General features: G+C 51.9%; 1 protein-coding gene across 1 annotated transcript in view; it reads left to right on the forward strand.

Annotated features, from left to right (window-relative positions):
• The window catches only part of TRIM28 (tripartite motif containing 28), a 678,597-nt gene that overhangs the window by 485,663 nt on the left and 169,053 nt on the right, over positions 1 to 23,881 (forward strand). Inside the window, exon 13 of the mRNA XM_078654815.1 lies at positions 1,326 to 1,624. Within this exon, the coding sequence (XP_078510941.1) occupies positions 1,326 to 1,624 (299 nt within the window). The remainder of the gene's footprint in view (positions 1 to 1,325; positions 1,625 to 23,881) is intronic.

Consider the following 23,881-nt stretch of genomic DNA (forward strand, 5'->3'; position numbering starts at 1 on the left):
TTATAATCCGAATATAGCACACTGACCTGTGAATTGTTAGCAAAGAGAAGCTTTCAAACACCATGTTATAGGTTAGAACTGGTTTTTTTCTTGGTTTTTCATTATCCTACAAAGGGTTTGGGTGGAAATAGTCATGAGTAAAGCCAAACCCCGACCACTGGGGGTTTATCTCCATGGGAACAACATTCATTAGTACAGTAGTGAAGTGGCATTGCACATGATTGTTGAGTAAGAGCTGTGATCCGGGGGTGGGGGTGGACTCTTTTGTAGTTATGTTCTTCAAATGTTACAAATTGAGAACTTGAATAAAACTGGTTTTCAGAAAAAAGAACAGTTAGACAAAGGCCAGAGATAATTAACATAATGAATAGGAGAAGCATAGTCGAGATATAGGTTTGATAGAGAAAGGGAAGAATGAGAGGGAGTCGGAGATGAGAGAGATAACCGAGAGATTAGAGAGTTTGGGAAGAGCGAATGGTAGGATGTAGATTAGTGAGGAGGCAGTATGAGGGAGAAGTAGAAGTGAACAGAAAGGGAGAAAGAAAAGTGAGGAAGATCAGAGGCTCAATGAGACCAGATAAAAACTTTATAAGGGGAGAAACAACATGAGGATAAAGCGAGAGAGAGTTGAAGTGAATAGGGATACAAAAAGCACGAGGAGGAAAGATTCATGATGATAATTAAGAGAGGAATAATATGTAGAATAATTAGGCACAAGATTCAGTCTCACAGTTTCACTGTGCAAGGAGTCCACTGAGCCCTTGTTATGGGTGTCTTTTAATACCAACATAAAGGTGAGGGAGGTCATTTTTTTCTGGCTTGGATTGGGGCACACACGCACATTCTTGCATATTAAGTTGTTACTTCACTTTTGTGCACACAGCCTTGACTAGTGCACAAAGCATCTTTATTGCTGCACATAAATGAACAAAGTTAGAGGAACATTGGAAATAAGTGGGTTCTTAGTAAGATCTCTTACTCTTCACTGTAAGTGACATAGTCCACTTTCACAAAGTTATTAATAGAGCGGATAGAAGATTGTACATGGAACAGTCTTCTCCAGTCTGAGACCATTTTTTCAAAACCATTGATAAGACCCATGGTAACTGTGCTTATGGGTCTTTTGGAACACTCGATGTATACTTTCTTGACTCCTGGTTTCATAGAACCTGTTGACCACTGAGAGATGAAAAAATACAAACTGCCAGAATGGATATAGTTTTGAAGGTACCTATGGTTATATATGCATACAGCAACATATACTTTTGTTTTCCTTTTTATAGCTTTTTGGTATCTACATTTAACTTTTTTTATTTGTCATTTAGGAAGAGGTAATGGAGACCGGAATCGAGCCTCCCAGTGAACAAACATGCGAGTTGAACATCCCGGGTCACGTATCACCTGTTGAGAGTTTGACACGTGTAACCTCTCCACCTGCAGTTGGTCCTGTTGAAGATATACCAGCTCCAGAAATCCAGTCCTTCCAAACGGTCGTGGAACCAACTGAGAATTCCAACCTAAAATGCAATGTCTGTCAGACATCCGGATTATTGCTGACCTGTAAGCAATGTCAAATGCACTACCATGCAGCGTGTCACATTCCTGTGATCCAAGAGCATTCCAGGTACTTTGCTTTTTTTTCAGTGGTTGAAGAGTTACATTTTTATTGAAAATAAAAAAAGCAAAGCTGCATACATAAGGAGGATCAGTCCCATTCAGTTTGCTAAATTAGGTTTGAGTGCTTTCAGTACAAGGGTCTTTACAAAAGTGAGTACCATGAAACTGCATCATTACAGTGGTAAGAAAAATTAAAGCAGTAGTGTCTGTTGGGTGTTCTTCTCTGCATTAATATTAGGGAATCCAATTTGTTTGTGGGGTCCTGCAACGTAATTGTTTTGACTTTGTTTTCTGCTGATGTTTCTCTGTAATCAGTCTTAGCCTTGGCTCTGGTGCTTTTATTGACTCTTAATATCAATGGTGAGGAGCTGTTTGGTGCTTCAAGGCAGTTACTTGCGCAATAGTAACTTCTGTTTGTCTTTCGATTTTCTGCTCTCTGGTTCTGGCAAATAATGACACTTGCCATCCGACTATTTGAATTGAATTTGATTAGTGTTTGAAGGTGGTAGTTTTACTGTGAATACTTCTGTCTCATCTTAATCTGCACATTTTGGTTTGGCGGGTGCTGTCTCTTTGTGACCATTTCTTCGCCAGAAATTGTTCCTTCAGTCTTTTTGCTCAGTCTGTGGTGTCACTGTGTAGGTAAGAGTATTTCCTCCTTTGAGTCTAGGTGTTATTTTGCTGTTACTCACAAAATTATCTTTTCTCAGCTGTTGGCATAAAGTAGGAAGTTCAGGCTGATGTACTTCCTGGGTAACACAGACTGCTAAATTAAAGTAGAACCTGAGTACCTATATGGCTGTTTGTATCCCATCAACAACCCTGCATATTTTTCAAGGGACCTGAATGCATCTAAGAACATCTGACCCTCTGCACATCAACATTGACCTTAAAGCTCAATTCCCACTGTAATTTTAGGTCGCCTGAGCTATGATGCCCCTCAAGATGGCTGTTTCCACCAGACTGTTAAAACAAGATTGTCCTGTCATAATCTTAAGTATACTGTATACTTATGTGTTCAAAAGTTCCTTTTCTTTTTTACTGGCTAGACATGCAGGTATTCAATGTAAACTATTGAGTTACGCTGCAGTGTGAGTCTAATCGGGGCAAACAGCACACGGAATGATTGTAGCACTATCTCCCAACAACGTATGAGAAATGAGGGAGACATAAATCGCAACAAAATACAAATATATCCGCCAAAAAGAGTGACACAAAGTTTTCTTCTCAAACAAATTTAAATTGTATTTTTTGAAAATTAGGATAATTTAAGTACTACATACATAAATCTTTAAATCAAGAGTGTGGATGCTCATGGTTAAAGTTGAGATTTAGCAGGTAAAGAAGGTGCTCAGAGGGAGGGCTCATGAAGGTGCTTAAAGGAGAGGAAACAGAAGGATTCCTGATACTATTATTTAGCTAAATTACTTCATCTAAGAGCCTGTTTCAATAAATTTGAGTTGAATTAACTCCATACCATGGAGACAAAACTGATAAGTGACAATTGCCACTAGACGGATAGTAATCCAGGCTGGGTTTTAAAAGGGCAGATTACTAGTTACTGTCTGTCCAGGGTCAATTGCCAACCATGAGCATCCACTCTCTTGATTTACATGTTTATGTATGTAGTGCTTAAATTATCCTGTTTTTCAAAAAATACAATTAAATTTGTTTGAGCATAAGAAAACTGTCACTTTTTTTTGTATGTTTCAATTTGTCGCCCTCATTTCTCATATGTTAGGAGATAGTGATAGAATCATCTCTGTGTTTTGATTTGTTTGTTTACCCTGAATGGACCACTGTTTATATCATATATTACCCAGGTCCTCCGGCTTAAATGTGGGTCACCCCATTGTTTGAAATAGCAGTGTGAGTCTAACCATCTGGAGTAAGACTCGGAGTCTTACCTTTGCTAACCTAAGAGCCTGAAGTGTAATTAAAGTCTCTTGGCTTCACAAGTCAGAATGCAAGAGTCTTGTGAGTCTGGGACATTAGTGGTAACTTGCTTATGTTGGATGTTGTCCAGCAATCTTCAACTGTCCAGATCCTCAAAGATAGGCATCCCACATAGGCGTTACTTATCAGAGGCTCAAAAGATTTATACCTACCGTTGTCGAGAGAGGCAGCGTAACCTCTCATTCTGGCCTATGCATGCCTTTTGGAGGCTGCTGATTGTAGTACAGGCGTATTCCTGTTTGACCTGCACACCAATGAGAACCTTACAGTCCCCATAACTTGGTCCATTTTCACTGGTCAGTGTGATAAAGTACTAAGTCATATGATTGTAGCTTTAGCCCTCCCTTCCTGTGTGTGTTTGCAAGTTCAATGATAATGACCCAGGAGTGGAATTTGAATGCCCTGGATGCAGTATCTCTTTCGAGGCTCCTAAATTTCGCAATTCTTCATGTGATAAGGATGACAGTCATGCCACACGGTAAGCAGGGTGTTTTAGTGCTTCCCACACCAGGTTCCTCCTTTTCGGCTTGCTTTATAAATTGTCATTCCATACTGTAGGAAGGAGGGTTTCTGTTGCAGTAACGCTCCCACTTTTTGCCAGATTTCTGATGCACTTTGACTTGATTTGCCCTGGGTCCCTGCCAGTCGGGTTCCCAGGGCCTGTGTTCTTTCCCAAAATTGTACCCTTGTACCTCAAATTGGCACATCTCTGGCCACATGTAAGTCCCTTGTAAAAGGTACCATGGGTACCAAGGACACTGTGAACTGGGAGGGCCTCTAAGGGCTGCAGCACATATTGTGCCACCCTTAGATGTCATGGACCTTAATACACACACTGCCATTGCAGGCTGTGTGTTTAGGTGAAAAGTGAAGTCAACATGGCACACATACCATGCCTGCAATGTGTGCCTATGGTATAGGTAAAGGACCCCTCTAGCTGGGTTCGCTATTCTACCATTGAGGGTACAGTTGCATGAGGAAAGTTCCCCAACTGTGTCGAAGTTCATTCTTAGACATTCTTAGACATTGTAAGTACAGTAAAGCCATAAAGAATATATGGCCTGGGAGTTTATCATTACAAACTCCACAGCACCATAATGCCTTTACTGAATTCTGGGAAGTTTGATAGAAAACGTCTCAGCATATTAATGTATAGTGATGTCAGTGTGGGGTTTATTATACCATGCAGTCAGAGGGCATCTTAGAGATGCCCCCTGAAAAATAACCAGTCTCTGGTGGGTTCATTGACTGGTAATAACCAGCTTGCCATCACGAGACAAGTTTCTGGACACCTGGGGTGGGAGCCTTTGCTCCCTGGGCCCAGAAACAAAGCCTTTCCTGGGCAGAGGTGGTAACACATCCCCCTGGTCAGGAAGAGCCATCTGTGGCAGGGGAGCTTGAAAGGCCTTGCCTCCTTTGTAAAATGACCCCCAGCCTCTCTTGCTAACTGGAGCAGCCCCCTTCCTATCTCACCCCTTTTTTTTGGTGGGAGGAAAGGCGGCAAAAATTAGAGGAGCCCAGAAGGTGTGCCCACCTCTGCCAACCCCATCCCTCTGGTGGGAGAGTTGAGGTGAAGCCCACTCTTCAGTGCCTGCTATCTTGCAGATGGCAGGCACTCTCCAATCAGTGTTAGGGATTGTGCCCACTCCCCCACGTGGGGTGAGCACACCAAAGGTGTAGTCACCCTAAGGTCAGTAGCTCATTGGCTACTGACCTCAATACCTCTAAAACGCCCCCTAAATACAGAATTTATGGGGCAGCCCTGAACCCAGAAGGCGGATTTCGGCAACCTATGAAGTACGAAAGAAGATGCCCAGCAGAGAACACTGCAGTGAAGAACTGACTTGGTCCCAGCCCTACCGAGCAGTCTGCAGTTTCCAGCGATCCTCCGCCAAAAGTCGCCTTGTACTGTACCCAGCGACCTCCAGAACCCCTGGGAGGACTGACTGCCTTTCACAAAGACCGTCTCTCTTCTGAACGGCAGCTCTGTTGAAAAGAATCCCCAAAGGAAGACTCCGAGCCAGCTCAAGACAAAGAAACCAGACTCCTGAAACCATCGCTAACGGCCTGATTCCGAGTGGTCCAACGGTCCTAAGGAGGTCCCTCAGCGCTCCAGAGTTCGAGCCCACTGTGGGCTGACTCCTCCAGGACTGCCCGATGTCACCTGCAGCCTCTGCACGGAGACCCTTTTAACCGGGAGTGGCCCGGTAAGGTGAAATTTGGCCTCAAAAGTCACTCCTGCATCTGGCCGCCCTGCAGAAGATGACCCGAGGTGTACCTACGTCCCCGAGTTCTCCAACTTACCTGCCCAGCTGTTGTTTCCTACCGGAAGACTTCCTGGATCAAGCCTGCAGCCAAAACCTAACACCGGCAACTCCCATTGAAAACAGGGCACCAAATGCCAAATCAGCAACCTGCACCCGCCCACCCCTGTGCCGCTGTGGGTGCACCACATGTGCTAACTCGGATCTCCCTTTGCCCTGAGCTTAACACCAGGAGCTTTGCTCCCACAACTTTATGGCCTGCTCTTGAGCAGCCACCAACCCAGGCCCCCTACTCTCCATTGGATAACACTGGGCCTCAGCACTCTGCAACCGGCTGCCCTAGTGCCGCTGAGGGTCCTTTGAAAGTGCATCCTTGACCCTGAGAGAACCCTTGGTCTAACCCCAGAAACACACCCTGTGTGCTAAATCGGATTCAGCTTTGCCCTGAGCTAAATCCAAGTGTTGTGCCTGTGAGCAGCCACCAACCGGAGGCCCCCAATCTCAATTGGATTACATTGGGCCTCAGCACCTGGCCACCTGTAGGAGGAGCTATAGGAGCAGGAGTAACGGAGTCAGAGGCTTGAATCAATGATTTAAGAGAAGGTTTTATTTTTATGTATGCTTTCCGTCTCCGACTTGTTATCCTTTCGGGGGCAAAGGCTACCGGATCTGTCTTGATATGGGTCCGGGACGCCAGTTGGTAACCGGATACAGGAGAGAGGCTCCGTCCGCACCGGAAAGCAAAAGGAAAAGAGATATGGACAAAATTAGGGGGGTGTCCGGGACTAATAACGACAAGGGACCGGGAGTGAGGGAAACTAAGTGCACTGGTGCTCTACACAGACTAAACTACTGTGCTCAAGTGCTCGTGGCGGGGAAAAGGTTCTCAGGAGACTGTACACTATGTACATGCAGGAGTTTAGGTGGCAGGCTGGTTCCGCAGACCCACCCAACCCGCAACCTTGCCCCGTACCTGTTCGAGCCACGCTCCTCCCGCGGGAGCGTGGCGGTGCGGCTCGTGGTGTTGGTGGCCTCCTGGCTTGCTGGTAACGCCTCGGTAGACCTGCGCCTGGTCCGTCTAGTCTTCTTTCTCCGTTAAGCTAGGTTTCACTCCTCTTCGTTTGCACTCGTCTTCTTCCTTCTCCAGGGAAACGTTGTCCGTCGATTTCCTGATTCTTCCCCCTTTTGACGAACTGGACGCGATGACATTCGACAGGGGTGGAGTCTTGCCAGTAGAGAAGTCCCAATTAAAGGAGCCATGTCCTCCTTCTTCCCGGTGGCTCCATAGGGGCTCTGCTTCGGATTGCCAATCGGAGTCCAAATAGGGATTATCTGCTGATGAGAATAAACAGTCGGGTGAGAGGAGTATATTGGACCACCAACCATCTGTAGTAGGCTGTCGCTCCATGGTACGTTCCTCCCTGTTACACCACCCTAGTGCGTCTGAGGGTGTTCTTTGAGCTCATTCTTGACCCTGGGGGGACCCTGGTTCTAACCCAGGTCCCAAAACAGATTACTCACCTTTAAACCAATAACCTGATTTTCTCATTAGAACTGCATGACTGTTTTTCTGTGGAAAAAGTTCTAAGTGTGGAGTTGAAAATTGTATGAAAGCCTAAGAAATGGTGTGTTTAGAAAAACTGACTTACCTCTTATCTAGGAAATGTCCCAAGTGTGATATCTAGGCATATTACACTGAGTAGAAAAAGTAATCTGAAAAGTAATCTAAAAGGTAATCACAAAGTAATTGTGAAGTAATTGAAAAGTAATTTCAACTGTTTCTGAATATTTGACGTACTTGTAACAAAGCTAACTGCGTTCAACTGTATTGTACCAGAAAAGTACTTTTTTTTTTTTACCTGCACCAAGTCTGGCTTGTTTCTAAAAATAAACTACAACAAAGAAATATTTGTATACAAAACAATTGATCTTAGTTCAGTCTTTGTGTGTGTGACATAATTTCTTGCCTGAGTGTGTACCATAAATGCTTAACAGTACCCTCTTATAAAGCCTTTCTGCTCGCCCACAAATAGAGAGTAAGGTATTATCTACTTTTATCTCTGCCTACCTTTGGGGATTCACTGGACTCTGTACACACTATATATTACTTTGGTATAGTATATACAGAGCCAGCTCCCTACACTTACCCAGATATGCCATGAACATTTTCGATTTGTTGACCGAGAACCACTGGGAACTTACCAAAATCTGGCTTAAAGACTGTTCGGTCCGCCTATATTGCATTGGCAATTCCCCCTGATTTCTCCATCAGCATATAGATAGAGCTGATGAAAATGGGGTAGGGGTGGCCATTATTCACATTTCCTCTTAAACGTGGTCCATATCAAAGGTGTCCAACACAAATAATATCAACGGTTTGTCCTTCACCATTATTTTAGCGCCTACTTTTGGTTTATCTGGCGCACTAATCTACTCCCCCACTGATGCCTCTCCCGCCTCCCTTCAGCTTGTTGTTGATGCTGCAGGCCAACTAACCCCTCTACATTCCAACTACCTGGTACTGGGCAATCTCAGCCTTCATATGAACGATCTTAACCATAAACTTGCACAGCAATTTCTGGCTGTTATGGAAGGATTTAACCGTGTCAAATTAATTCAGGTCAGTACACACAAAGCAGGCCATGCCATAGATCTTATCCTAGCAATTCCTTTGACAATTCTGTTAAAAGCTGTCTTGAAACTCACTTGGTCAGACCACATTCTTGTCCCTTTTGATGTGGTCTACCCTGCTACTTTTAGTGCACAAGGACCGGATATTACTTAGTCTAGACCGTGGCACAAAATTTGATGGAATCTCTGCAGTCCACTCACTGTCTAGGTACAGGGGTTTTAGAGCAGGATATATCACACTTTAATATCCGAAAGAGACTATTAGTTATGGATTCCCCCCCAGGCGTCAGACTGGATCCGGAGAATTTTTCTTTAAGCATACCTGTGCGCATTGGTAGGCTACATCTGTCCACTCCGCGTTCATCGTTGGCGTCGTGATCGCCAGAATGACGTCGCGGTATCCTCTTAGACACCGCCCCTGCACACTGACGTCGGCTCTTTCTTTTTCTGCGCCAGCCTGCGCAGATCCGGTCTTTTTTTTACTTTTGTCAACCTATTTTTCGAGCCGACTCCTGGTGCACAGGGATGTCACTTCGGTGGAACGGCTAGAAGCCTTGTGGCTCCTACCACAAGGTGATGTCTGGAACGGACCCACATCTAGTGTGCCTCTGATGTTTGGAGCGTGACTGCAACCCGAAGTCGTGCTCAGTCTGTTGGGCCGTGGCCCTGAAGTCTTTGTGGGAGCGATCCTGAAAGCTTCTGGAGGCCAACAGTCAGCTCCACGCTGTTCGAGGTCCCGATTGAGAGCGAGGTTGCAAGCCCGGTCGGGAGCCATCACCACTACTCCTCGTCGAAGTCTTCGGGTAAGTCGAAGCACAAAAAGAAGGCGAAGAAACACTGGCACTCTTAGTGTTATCCCCAATCGTCAGACGACACAACATGGGATGCAGAAGGTAGTTGTCTGGCTCTGCCCTCGGAGCCTGTTGAGGTCGACTCCGAGCCTCCCTCCCTTCCCGGGAGCCGGAGCGACCCCTGGCCAACTTTGTAATTTTTACGAAGTCCTCCACTGTGTCTTTGGGCAGCCCGACTCTGGTTGCGCGCATTCGGGCCCCGCAGACTCAGCTGGGGGTTCTAGGCCTTCGATGGCGGCAGCTTTGGCCCTTGCAGGGCTCCTTGGGATTTAGATCTGGATCCGGATCAGCACCGGTCGGTCTTATGGCACCTCTGGCACCAAATCCTTTGGCAACACTTACACCCCCTCTGACACCGGTTGTGTCCCCAACCGACTTCGACCCCAGCCTCCCCCTTGTCTGTTGAGGGCGAGCTCGCCCCAGGCTGTCTCCCACCTCCAGACTAGGGCGGACCTCCTGCATTCGCTGGGGATCACTATCAACGTGCTGAAGTCACACCTGATTCCCTCTGAGAAGCTCCTTTTGATCGGGCGGTTCTGTACACAGCGCAGATTTGAGTCTATCCTCCCGAGCAGCAAGTCCGGGATATTCGGGCTATGATTCTGATCTTTCAGCCTCTATCCTAGGTTTCAGGCAAAATGACTATGAGGCTACTGGGCCTCATGCTTCCTGCTTGTGGACTGTGCCAGGTGGCGTATGCGGGCTCTGCAGTGGGACCTGAAGTTCCGGTGGGCACAGCATCAGGGGAATGTTTCCCATTGCGTCTAGACCTGAGGGCACTGCACACCAATTGCAGTGGTGGCTAACGAACCGGGATTTGATCAACTGCAGATCCCTCTCCCTTTCCTAAACAGAGTTCAGTGTTCACGGATTGTAGGAAGCTTGCTCTATATATACTCTACCGAAGTGAGGTATAATGTGCACAGTATCTAGTGGAACCCCAAAGATAGGCAGAGGTAAAGTTAGATAGCGCCTCACTGTCTATTTGTGTCAGTGTGGTCGAGCAGTAAGGCAGTATCAGAGGACAGTGTGTTTAAAATATAAATCATAAAAGCACAATTTATCATATACAATTTCATACAGTTACACACAAATGTCATGTACAAGAAATACTAATTAAAATAAGAATTCTTACAAACCTGTTTAAAAACCAGGACTCAAATTCCACTTTGTTTTCCTTGCATAAATAACAGTTTCAAGTAAGTGACAACTCAGGACGTAAACATCTCATTTTCTAAAGAATGTAAAACCAGAAATGCTACACAGCATTGTCTCAACCCTGAAAAATGTTATCAGCACTATCAATCTTTTTCTTGAGAGAATAAAACTTACAGAATAAAAAGATGTGCATCGTGGATTGTTGTGATAAATCGTCACAAGGGCAGGGAACCAGCTCTTTCGACCAATCGTGTGCATCTGGGAAGCTTATGAGTCTATGAAAGGACCCTAAGCGAAACGAGTCAGCAGCATCCTATCATAACTCCCAGATACATGCACAAGATAGGGCTGGGTACCATGACCGACCATCATCAACTGGTTATCCAGGACCGTTGGTTTAACAATTTCTTGAGAGAGTCTTATGGACTGCAAATGGGTTAAACAATCTGCTTCCTATGTTTTCCTCGTAATTATAACAATACTATCCAGCCTAGCAAAATGTTTGGGGTGTCCTATATCGCTCATAACATTTGAATATAGTTTAACCAAGGGATAGAAGATGCCCTATGCAGCCTTATGCAATCGTTAATGATGTCCCGATTACAACCGATATGAATTGTCACCCATTTCTTATGCCATAACAGAATTGATTTTATTTTAATCAGATCCGTGAGGTACGGGATCCCCAATTCTGAATGGCAAATAAACGTGGCAGTGCTACTAGGAACCGCCAATAAATCTTAATGTATTTTCAATACATTGTAGCTCTTGTACATTCATATGTCCCCATATGCCCGATCCGTACATGGCAGTACTAAGACACTTAGCTTTATAAATTAGGGTTAGTTCCGGGACTGGTCTTCTGCCTAGTCTGCTCTAGAGACCAGCAATATCTGAAAGAGACACGTTAGTGATAGATTCCTTACCTTAGAATATCCCCAGGCGTCCGACTGGATCCGGAAATTGTTTGCATAGCAGTACCCATGTGCGTCGGTAGGCGTCGTCCACGGCTCCGCGGACGTCGTGGGTGTCACGTGATGACGTCGTCTGAGTACTTAGACGCCTCCTCCGCGTGCTGACGTCAGTTCTTCTTTTTTCCGCGCCAGCTAGCGCAGATCTGGAAAAAGTTGTACACTAGTCACTTTTTGACTAACCTTTTGAGATCCTTTTTCGAAGTCTATTCGACTCCGACGGTGCCGGTAGGTATGCCCGGGTTTAAGCCCTGCGCCGACTGCAACCGACTGATGTCGGTTCCCGACCCCCCATCCACGGTGCCTGCACTGTTTAGGCCTGGACCACGACGACAAGTCCTGCTCCGACTGACGGGCCCTGATGTCTAAGGCTAGACTGGAGCGGTCCCGTAAGCGACTCGAGCTTCGGCAGTCCGCCCCGCGCCGCTCGAGGTCCCCGTCCGCAAGGAGGTCGAGGGACCGGTCACGGGGCCGGAGCCACCACAGTTCCGGGAGTCGTCATCGGTCTTCGGGCTCGAAGTCCTCAGGTAAGAGGCACAAGAAGTCGAAGAGGCATCATCGCTCTTCTGACTCCTCATCGCTCTTCTTACTCCTCCCGACGCTCGCGCGACACTGCCGGGGGTTCGGGCGACACCACCCACGCGGCTCGTGTCGCGGCCTGCTCCACTCTCGGCGGTCCCTGGGCAGGATGCGACGCCGGGGGAGATTGCAGACTTCCTCATGGCCATGAGGTCGCTCGCTCCTCCGTCTGGTTCCACGGCGCCTTCGGGCCAAGCGGCTCCGACTGGGTCTCCACGCGGGCCGGAGGCTTCGGCCCCGGCGCCGTCGGGTGCTTCGGCGCCACCGACCTCACGACCTCGCCGGCGTCTGCCCCAAGGGTGTCGCCCCTGGCGCCGTCCCAGGACGACGTCGTCCCTGGTCCTGCCCTTGATTAGGGTCCGGCGCCGGAGCGGCGCCACTCTCGACGCCGATGGGAGAATTTTATTTCTATGACCCGACCCCATCTTTTGAGCCTGAGTACCAGGCAGTGGGTGATGAGGACGACTGGGAGGGGTCTGAAGACCCTCTGGCACGTGAGTGTCAGTCTTCTGCGGACTGGACCGGAGAGCTTGGGGAGGCCAGTGGTCTGGACACTTTTCCCCTCCTAGCGTGGCTACGGAGGAGGGGGCTGCTTATAGCGTGGTGCTGTTGAGGGCGGCCTAGGCCTTGGGCCTTGAGCTTCCCATCGCGGCCGTGAGGAATTTCCAAGGCGGCACTCGCTCGACGACGCTTTTCGTCGCGAGTGGAGTTGCGGTCTATTGTACGCCTTTCCGCCTATACCACTTCTGCCCAGAGTGCTGAAGAAGATAAGGCACCATCGGGCCCGGGTTATCCTTGTGGCTCCGGACTGGGCACGCAGATATTGGTATCCAGAGCTACTCAGCATGTCTGTCGATCCCCCGATTTGTCTGCCTCTTCAGGAGGACCTTCTGTCGCAGCAGCAGGGGACGGTCCTCCACCCGAACCTGCCTAGTCTCCACCTACAAGCTTGGAGATTGAGCGGCGACAGTTGAGGCCATTTGACTTGCTTTCTGACGTCTGTAATGTCATTCTGGCAGCCAGGCGTCCCTCCACAAAGTCGGTATACGCCTGCAGGTGGAACAGATTTGTGGCATGGTGCACAGCAAAGGTTGTGGATCCACTCTCTACCCCCCTTTCTGAGGTTCTCCTCTTCCTTCTTTCTCTTGCCCAGCAGGGCTCTGCTCTGGGCACTATCAAGGGCTACCTTTCTGCTCTTTCTGCCTTCTTGAGGCTACCTGATCAGCCATCTTTGTTCAAGTCCCCAATTGTAAATAGGTTTTGAAGGGCATCACACACGTTTCCTCCTGTTCCATTCGTGATGCCCCAATGGGACTTGAACCTTGTACTCACTTATCTGAGGTGCGCTCCCTTCGAGCCACTTCACAACTGTCCTCTCAGTCTTCTTACCCTTAAGACTGCTTTCCTGGTTGCCATCACCTCTGCCAGGAGGGTGAATGAGCTCCAGGCTCTTTCTTCAAAACCACCTTTCCTTTCAGCCCATCCGGACATGGTTGTGTTGCAGATAAGACCCTCTTTCTTGCCCAAGGTAGTGACAGCCTTCCACATCGGGCAGTCCATCACCTTGCCCACCTTCTTTCCGCCTCCGCATCCCTCGAAAGAGGAAGAGAGGCTCCACCGTCTGGACCCAAAACGTGCGCTCTCATTCTATCTGGATCGCACACACCAGTTCCGGGTGGATGACCAACTCTTTGTTGGTTACGTGGGTGCTAAGAAGGGACGGGCGGTGCACAAACGGACCATCTCTCGGTGGATCGTGTTGTGCATCCAGGCTTGCTACTCCTTGGCTAAAAAGGAACCTCCTGTTGGGCTGAGGGCCCATTCCACTCGGGCCACGGCGACTACTACTGCCCTGGGTCGGGGAGTCCCCTTGCAGGACATTTGTCAGGCAGCTACGTGGGCCTCGCTGCACACGTTCGCAAGACACTACTGCCTGGACAGCCAAGTCCGGAGGGATGGCTTCTTTGGCCGCTCCGTCCTCCAGGACTTTCTGGTGTGATTATTGGTTTGCAGACCCACCACCGGGGTTGGTATTGCTGGGGTATCTATTCTAAGGTAAGGAATCTATCACTAAAGTGTCTCTTTCAGATGCACAAGTTACTACTTGTGTAACGATATATCTGTAAGAGACATTAGTTAGTGATAGATCCCCTACCGACCCACCCATCCTCCCCGTTCTGCGAACTGATATCTAGGGTTACGGTCATCCCCTTTCAGGGCCCTAGTTTCATGGCACCAGTGTTGGTTTTTATCATGGCTCTGCGTTTCTGGCACAGAAAAGCTGTGTATAAGAACTGACGTCAGCACGCGGAGGCGGCGTCGAAGTACTCCGACAACGGACGGTGCCCATGACGACGGACGTGGAGCCGCAGACGACGCCTACCGACGCGCATGGGTACTGCTACGCAAAAAAAATCCGGATCCAGTCTGACGCCTGGGGATTTTCTAAGGTAAGGAATCTATCACTAACTAATGTCTTACAGATATATCGTTACACAAGTAGTAACTTGTGCTTCCGTTCCAACACCGCTGGAGACCAAGACCCTCTGTAGTCACAGTGAATGTCCAAGTACGGAATCTGTTGGTTAATGAAGATATATCTCTACTTTTCACAATATTCTTAAAACATTTCATTATGCAAGTCTCAATAATGTTTACTTCCAAGTCCCTAGATTGCATAAATGTAGCAAAACTGGTCACAACTCTTTGCAGCCCTATTTGAGTACGGGCCATTAAAACTGCATCGTCTGCGTATAGTAATGTGGGAATAGGGCACTTATTAATAAAAGGAAGGTCCTGGCATTGCTCACTTAAAACCTGGCCCTGCACCTCTATAAAGCTGCCTAATGAAGTTTGAGAGGAGGATCCACACCCATACCAGCAAGTATGCCCCAGAGTCCATCGTGTCTCAAGCAATCCAATGCGGAGCGGAGGTCCATAAAGGCTAAAAACAGCCTACCTTGTTTAGCCTGTGTGTGTTTACCAATCACAAGGCTTAAATTTGACCCCTGTTCTATAGTCCCTAAACCTTGGCGAAACCCATATTGTAAGTTAGAGATGACCCCTGTATCTTCATCCCAGGTCTGTAATCTATTTAAAATAATGCGCCCAGTCACTTTCAGGAAAGCATCCAAAAGGGAGATCTGGCGATAACATGTCTGTTTATTACGGTCCTCCTTATTAAAAATTGAGACCAGAATTGAGTCAGACCACGATGCAACAAATCCCTGGTGACGGCAGGCATTTAAGACAACTGTTAACAGTGGGCCCCACAGCGGTAGGTTTGATTTGTACACATCAATCGGCACACCGCCTGGACCGGGTGCTTTCCCTGCGGTGCTAGCGTTTATGGCACTTATCCAGTATTGGGGTATCTATCATAGATTCACATGCCTTATTCATTTCCCGTCGCCGAGGCGGGAGTCCCACGGTAAAAATACATATAAAAGCAGTGCCTTAGAATAAGATTGTAGTAGGCCGACAAGACAGTAGGCCCAAAGCTTAGTAGCCTATCTACCTCATTATATGAAAAGAGCTGAAAACCGCTCCAACCAATCAGATGCCAGCACCCTCTAGAACCTTCCCAGCAGAGACAGTTCTCCTCAGATTTTCACCGCACGTCGTGTGGAAGGGAGTCTCCCTGAGTGCCTACTCAGTTTTTTCTTCTTTGTACTTTCAGGATGTCTGAAAAGAAAGCTCTCTACTAGGCTTGCAGGACCTGTGAGAAAAAGAGGGTCCATGTAGATAATGAGCATAAAGACTGTGTTGGACCCGGCCTCGTGGCGTGGTCCCACTCCTCCTGCATGGCGGGCCCTGGACGGCATCGACCCCTGTCCTCCCCCCTGAAGCTACCCTCTCCAACCTTCAACGAGAGCCGCCACTCCTGGCGACCCCCGGCTCTCCCCCTCAGGAACACGGCGACCCCTACTCGCCCCACTCTGCTGGTCCGGCCCCTACCCCGGGCCGCCATCTCAGGCCCCGACTCCATCTTGGGCCCTCCACGTCCGGACCACGTGGCCTCGGCCCGACCTCGGCCGCGGCCCCAGCGAAGCCCCGACATCGAGGCACCAAGATCCGACCAGGTGGTAAAGCGGCCACTTGACGGATCAAGGAGGAGGGGAGTTTCGATGGCCCTCCAGCCGTCCCCGGACGCCTGGTTTCGATCGCCCTCCGGCCTCCCTGGGCGCTGGCTCCACCCCCCTGCTGGGTGTCTGGACACTCTCATCCCGGCCCCGCTGACCCCCAGGCGCGAGGGTCCGGACATCAAAGGACTCCAGACCTATATCTGGGGCAGCTCTGGAATGGGTCGGCAGTTGTATCCTGGAGTCGAGAGCCCGGCTGATTGAACGCGCTACTTTTGAACCCTGGAACCTCGGAGCCCTCCTGACCTGGTCGCGGTCCCCCTACTTGCTGAGAAGAAGATCCCCACGGAACATCGGAGCCCTGCTGACGCTGTCGCGGCCCGACCACGCTGAACCATCCTCGGAGCCCTGCTGACGCCGTCGCGGTCCGACCTCGCTGAACCATCCTCTGAGCCCTGCTGACGCTGTCGCGGCCCGCCCTCGCTGAACCATCTACAGAGCCCTGCTGACGACGTCGCGGCTCGACCTTGCGGAACCCCCCAGCTCAAGGATTGAGAGCTGTGCGTAGGGTATCCCCGTGCCAGGCTGGTACTAAGACTGTCCCGCTACCACCTTCCCACAGTTACCGAGACATTAAGGATCCCTCGATCCGTTTGTACATATTGCTGAGAGAACCTACCTTTATTGCTGATAAAGACTCTAAGAATCTACCCTCTTGAGTGGTGTAATTGCTCGGCTGTTACGATTCTAGGAGAGGAGCCTCGCCAAGGAGGCCTCTCGACGGCGCTCGGCCAACTCCAGAAGGAGAGGTGGGTCTCGGGGTGGTCAGTCAGACATCTTCTGCCTCCCCTGGGATCGCCTTTCTAACATTGGTGGTAGGCGGTGCGATCCGAGCCGACACAAATCGTACAGAGAGTAACTCACCCACTACTGACAGAAACACACCACAACCATGAGTACCAAAGAAACCAGACCGACCGCGGAGTTCCAGAAGGAACGGTTGGAAGAATATACCCACAAAGAATTGAAACAATTCTGCAAGGACCTGGGCATCGCTACCACTGGACTAAGCACCAAGGACTATTTCCAGCAGGCCCTACAAACATGAGTGGAGGCAGGAGCGACGCCACCCCAGATCGAAGATGACACGGTCCCAGACATGCACCCGGAAACCCTCGCAACCCCAGCGGAGGAAAGAAATGCCAACGTAGACACGGGCCTCTCCCACGAAGATGCCCGGGAGCGAGAAAGGAGCCGGCTCCACGAATTGGAGCTCGCCCGACTCCGTCTGGACGGAGAACTACAGCTAGCCAAGAAAAAGATAGCCCTTGAGCAACTACAGCTGCAAGGAGACCTGTAGGAGAAACGGAGGCGGAGGGACTTAGAGGAGAAGAAGCTCACGTTCGAGCACGAGCGTGGCTTAAAAGAACTTGAGATCAAGGCCAAACATGGTGAGGCCAGCGCCTCCGGGAACCGAAGCCCACCTCCTCCTGCGGACACGAAGGTCCACATCCCCAAAGATGTCGTCAAAGAATACTATAAAAACGACGACATCCAACAATGGTTTAAGGGCTACGAGGTAGCCATGGACTCATCGAATACCCCAAAAAGACTGGGGTGCCGGCTTGTGGGGGAAGTTAGTCAGCGAAGGGAGAGACACCCTGCTAGAGCTCCCAGACGCCGAGATGACCTCTTACGAACATATGAAAGACGCCCTACTTACTCGCTATGGACTCACCCCCGAGATGTACCGGCAGCGATTCCAAGACTGTAAGAAAATCCCCGGTACTACATGGGTGGAGTAGGTGAAGTTCTATAGCAGAGCCCTAGAGGGGTGGATCAAAGGCAGCCAGGTCACCACCTACGAGCAGCTGTTCAACCTCATTGTATGGGAGCACCTCTCCAACAACTGTTTTGTCGAACTCAGACAGCATCTCCTCGACAGCAAGCTGACCGAGCCACGTAAACTCGCCGTCGAGGCCGATCGATGGGTGAGCACCCGGGTCCCCCGGAACTCGATGGGAGATTACGGCCGAAACCCCCAGGGCCCGCCAGCGAGGCAGCGGAGGAGGCCAGAACAGGAACCGAGACTCCCCCGCAGTGCCGCCCCGGAGTCCACCCCGGGGGCCGCCCCCGACCCACACTTCGCCATCCCTGGCCAGAAGAGGGCCCCTCCCCAGCACGACCGGGGCCCCGCTCGAACGCTACCTGCTACAAATACCAGCGGCCCGGTCACTATGCCGGTGACCCCCACTGCCCGATTAACCAACGACCCGGCACCACCGGTCGTCCAAACCGCCAGATCGCTGCCGCCACCCTGGGAGAAGAAAGGGGCGAAGAAGAGAACTATGACGCAGACCAGACCGAGTGGGAGCCCGCCGCCATTTCCCTGGTATGTCTAGGCGAAAGAGACCTGATCCCCTGGGCCCGATCCCGGGCAACACTCAGAAGTACCGCCAGTGGGTCACCATTAATGGGCGCCGGGCCGAAGCCCTCCGCGACACCGGAGCCAGCGTGACGGCCGTCCGTTGCCACTTGGTGACCCCCAACCAGATCCTGCCCAATGTGCTGTGCCCAGTACGGTCGGCGGACAATTCAGAGAGCCTGTGCCAGATGGCCCGAATACCCTTCGAGTGTGGGGGGGGGGGGGTGTCATGCATGCTGAAAGTGACCGTTCGGGACTGCCTCCTCGGGAACGACCTAGAAAGTTCCCCCTGGGCCCACGTCGAGCGGAGAGAGCATCTGGGGATGCTAGGCCTTCCCGAGTGGGTCTGTGCGACCACCCGATCCATGGCCGCCCGGGCCACCGCCCCGACTGAATCCACCCCGACCGAAGAACCGGAGTGGCCCGCGCCTCCGCCGCCCTCCGTCCCTGAAGACGCCGACCCTGAGCCCGGCCCACTGGGGCCCACCCGTGAAGAAATTGCCGAGCTCGGCGACCTCCCGAAACTAGCCCAATGGCGCCAAGAAGGTGGCCCCACACAAGAGCAGTTCCGTCAAGAACAGAAAGCGTGTCCCTCCCTCGAGGGAACCCGACAGCAAGCCGCCGCTCAAGCCGCCGGAGACCCATCGGGGTCCCACTGGGTCTATTGGGACAACGATCTCCTCTACAGCGAACAGAAGATTGTGGAACTGGGGGCCAGCCGGGTGCTGGTGGTCCCCCTCCGATTCAGAGACTTCCTCCTGAATCTGGCACACGATGTGCCCCTCGCCGGGCACCTGGGGCAGGACAAAACCTACAGCCGCCTGGAGACCCATTTCTACTGGCCAAAAATGAGAAATGATGTGAACAATCACTGCCGGACTTGCCCAACCTGCCAAGCCAGCGGGAAGAGTGGAGGGAAGCACAAGGCCCCCCTTCAACCCTTCGTCAACACCCCATTCGAGCGGGTGGGGATCGACATTGTGGGGCCTCTGGAGCCCCGAACCTCTGAAGGTCACCGTTTTATTCTCGTCCTGGTGGACCATGCCACCCGCTATCCCGAAGCCATCCCTCTCCGGACTGTGACGGCCCCCGTGGTGGGCCGGGCGCTGATGGGGATCTTCTCCCGGGTGGGCTTCCCCCGAGAGGTCGTCAGTGACCGGGGTACGAACTTCATTTCCCGATACATGAAGTCCCTGTGGCAACAGTGCGGGGTCACGTACAAGTTCATGACCCCCTACCACCCCCAAGGGAATGGACTGGTGGAACGTTTCAATCGAAGCCTCAAGGGGATGATCATGGGCCTGGAAGAGCCCTTGCGACGCCAATGGGACGTGTTGCTGCCCTGCCTCCTCTTCGCCTATCGGGAGGTCCCTCCGAAGTCCCTGGGGTTCAGCCCCTTCGAACTATTGTACGGACACCCCGTCCGGGGCCCCTCAGCCTGGTCAAAGAAGGCTGGGAGGTTGCAGTCCGAGATGCTCCCCCCGACGTCTACCGGTACCTCCTGACACTCCGAAACCAGACTCTGAAGTTCCGGGAACTTGCCGAGGCCAACCTCGAGGCCAGCCAAGAGGAGATGAAACGCTGGTATGACCAGAACGCCTCTTCCATTGAGTTCGAGCCGGGCCAACAGGTCTGGGTCATGTCCCAGGTCGAACCCTGTGCCCTCCAGGACAAGTGGACTGGGCCCTTCAAAGTGGTGGAGCGCAAGAGCCCTGTCACCTACCTGGTGGAAATGGAGTCCCCCAGGAACCCCCTCCGGGTCCTCCACACCAACAGGCTCAAGCCTCACTTTGTCCGAACGGAACTTAGCCTGCTGATGGCTACTGATGGCGGGGCCGAAGACGACTCCGAGCCCCTACCGGACCTCCTGAGCACCTCCGAGAAAGACGGCTCCGTAGAGGGGGTCACCCTCTCCTCTGACTCCAGAACAGCGCCAGGACTGCCAAAAGCTGTTGGGTCAATTCACAGACTTGTTTTCTCGCACCCCCGGAGTCACCCAGTGGTGTGTCCACGATGTCGACACCGGAGACAGCCCGCCTGTGCGACACCGGGCCTACCGAGTTCCCGACCGAGTTCGGACTTGCATTCAATCGGAGGTCTCCAAGATGCTGGCCCTGGGGGTGGTCGAACCCTCTGACAGTCCATGGGCCAGTCCCGTCGTCCTGGTCCCAAAAGCCGCCGCCCCTGGCGCCACTCCCGAACTGCGATTTTGTGTAGACTACCGGGGCTGAACGCCGTCACCCGGACCGATGCCCACCCCATTCCCCGGGCCGACGAACTGATCGACCGCCTGGGGGCGGCCCGCTACCTGAGCACATTCGACCTAACCTCCGGCTACTGGCAGATCGGACTCACCCCGGGCGCCCAAGAGCGCTCTGCTTTCTCCACCCCCGATGGCCACTACCACTTCAGGGTGATGCCCTTCGGGATGAAAAACGCCCCGCAACCTTCCAGAGGCTGGTGAATAAGGTACTGGCAGGGCTAGAAGAGTTCAGCGCCGCATATCTGGACGATATTGCGGTGTACAGCCTCCACTGGGCCGAGCACCTCAAGCACCTCTGGGAGGTCCTGACGGCCCTCAGACGGGCCGGACTGACCATAAAAGCAAGCAAGTGCCAGATCGGCCAAGGGTCCGTGACCTATCTGGGACACCAAGTGGGGAGCGGCCATGTGGCTCCCCTTCAACCCAAGATCGACGCCATCATGGCCTGGGAGCCCCCAGTCACCCAGACAGCAGTCAGAGCCTTCCTAGGGCTCACTGGGTATTACCGGTGCTTCGTGAAGAATTATGGGAGCATTGTGGGCCCCCTCACCGAACTCACTTCCAAGAAGCAGCCACAGAAGGTGCACTGGACACCCGAGTGACAGGCCGCCTTTGAGACTCTGAAGACAGCGATGTGTACTGCCCTCGTGGTCCAAGCCCCCGACTACAGCCGGGAATTCGTAGTCCAAACCGATGCCTTGGAGCACGGTGTTGGGGCGGTCCTTTCCCAAATCAACCCCGAAGGAGTTGATCAACCTGTGGCCTTAATCAGCCGACGTCTGCTGGCCCGAGAGCAACGCTGGAGCACCATTGAACGAGAGGCCTTCGCCGTGGTGTGGGCCCTCAAGAAACTCCGACCCTATCTCTTCGGCACCCACTTCCGGGTGCAAACTGACCACCGGCCTTTGTGGTGGTTGATGCAGATGCGAGGAGAGAACCCAAAGTTGCTGCGATGGTCCATCTTCCTACAAGGGATGGACTTCACTGTGGAACATCGCCCCAGCAACGACCACGCCAACGCCGATGGCCTGTCCCGCTTCTTTCGCCTCAGCGAGGAGAACCCCCAAGAAGATGGGTGACTCTCCCTTCAGCTGGGGGGGGGGGGCGTATGTTGGACCCGGCCTCGTGCCGTGGTCCCACTCCTCCCGCATGGCGGGCCCTGGACAGCATCGACCCCTGTCCTCCCCCCTGAAGCTACCCTCTCCAACCTTCAACGAGAGCCGCCACTCCTGGCGACCCCCCGGCTCTCCCCCTCAGGAACACGGCGACCCCTACTCGCCCCACTCTGCTGGTCCGGCCCCTACCCCGGGCCGCCATCTCAGGCCCCGACTCCATCTTGGGCCCTCCACGTCCGGACCACGTGGCCTCTGCCCGACCTCGGCCGCTGCCCCAGCGAAGCCCCGACATCGAGGCACCAAGATACGACCAGGTGGTAAAGCGGCCACTTGACGGATCAAGGAGGAGGGGAGTTTCGATGGCCCTCCAGCCGTCCCCGGACGCCTGGTTTCGATCGCCCTCCGGCCTCCCTGGGCGCTGGCTCCATCCCCCTGCTGGGTGTCTGGACACTCTAATCCCAGCCCCGCTGACCCCCAGGCGCGAGGGTCCGGACATCAAAGGACTCCAGACCTATATCTGGGGCAGCTCTGGAATGGGTCGGCAGTTGTATCCTGGAGTCGAGAGCCCGGCTGATTGAACAGCGGCTGACCCTGAGAAGAACTCGTTACTTTTGAACCCTGGATCCTCGGAGCCCTGCTGACCTGGTCGCGGCCCCCCTACTTGCTGAGAAGAAGATCCTCACGGAACATCGGAGCCCTGCTGACGCAGTCGCGGCCCGACCACGCTGAACCATCCTCGGAGCCCTGCTGACGCTGTTGCGGCCCGACCTCGCTGAACCATCTTCGGAGCCCTGCTGACGACGTCGCGGCTCGACCTTGCGAAACCCCCCAGCTCAAGGATTGAGAGCTGTGCGTAGGGTATCCCCGTGCCAGGCTGGTATTAAGACTGTCCCGCTACCCCCTTCCCACAGTTACCGAGACATTAAGGATCCCTCGATCCGTTTGTACATATTGCTGAGAGAACTTACCTTTATTGCTGATAAAGACTCTAAGAATCTACCCTCTTGTGTGGTGTCCCTTTGTAGTGGTGTAATTGCTCGGCTGTTACGATTCTAGGAGAGGAGCCTCGCCAAGGAGGCCTCTCGACGGCGCTCGGCCAACTCCAGAAGGAGAGGTGGGTCTCGGGGTGGTCAGTCAGACATCTTCTGCCTCCCCTGGGATCAACAGACTGCATCTACTGCCTACATCCTAATCACATTGTAAAGGATTGTAGGATTTGTCGAACCTTCCCTGCAAAGACCATCAGGGACAGGGAGGCAAGAGTTCTCGTATGGCTCAAACAGTCTTCCACAGATGATGACAGGGCCTCTTATTCCAGCAAAAGAGCCAGATCCAGAGACGGCTCTTCTCCTGAGAGGAGAAAACATCATAAATCCTCTCATAGAGCTTCAGATCACACAAGGAGGTAGTCTTCACCTCCTTCTGGATCACCTTTACCTCCTCCTTCAGAATCTACCAAGTCTTCAGCAACTAAAACAGTGAGTAAAGCCCAGGTCAAGACTCTTTCACTGGTGTCTTCTCACACAGTCTCTGTGACTTCTTCTACTTCAAGCTCTTCTACTACGGTATCTACTAGAGCTATAACTTCTCCTATAGTATCATCTAAAGTTTCAGCCTCTAAGCAAACTTCTGGGGTTAAAGAATCTGCTTCTGTCACTACTTCTTCAAAATCGTTGTCGACTACCTCGTCGACGTTAATCCCGTCGACGACAGTACCATCAATGAAGTCATCGTCGACGAAAACCCTGTCGGCGTCGAAGTCCTCGTTGACGAAGAGCCCGTCGACGGCAGGTCCATCGAAGAAGAGCCCGTCGACGACTGCCCCGTCGTCGACGGCCTTGTCGACGACGACCCCGTCAACGAACAGTCCATCGACAACGGCCCCATCGACGACGACCTCGTCAACGAAGAGCCCATCGACGTCAGCACCGTCGACGACAAGCCCATCTATGACCTAATCGGCTGTTGC

The sequence above is a fragment of the Lissotriton helveticus genome, chromosome 7 (genome assembly GCF_964261635.1).
Source record: "Lissotriton helveticus chromosome 7, aLisHel1.1, whole genome shotgun sequence".
NCBI classification, from domain to species: domain Eukaryota; kingdom Metazoa; phylum Chordata; class Amphibia; order Caudata; family Salamandridae; genus Lissotriton; species Lissotriton helveticus.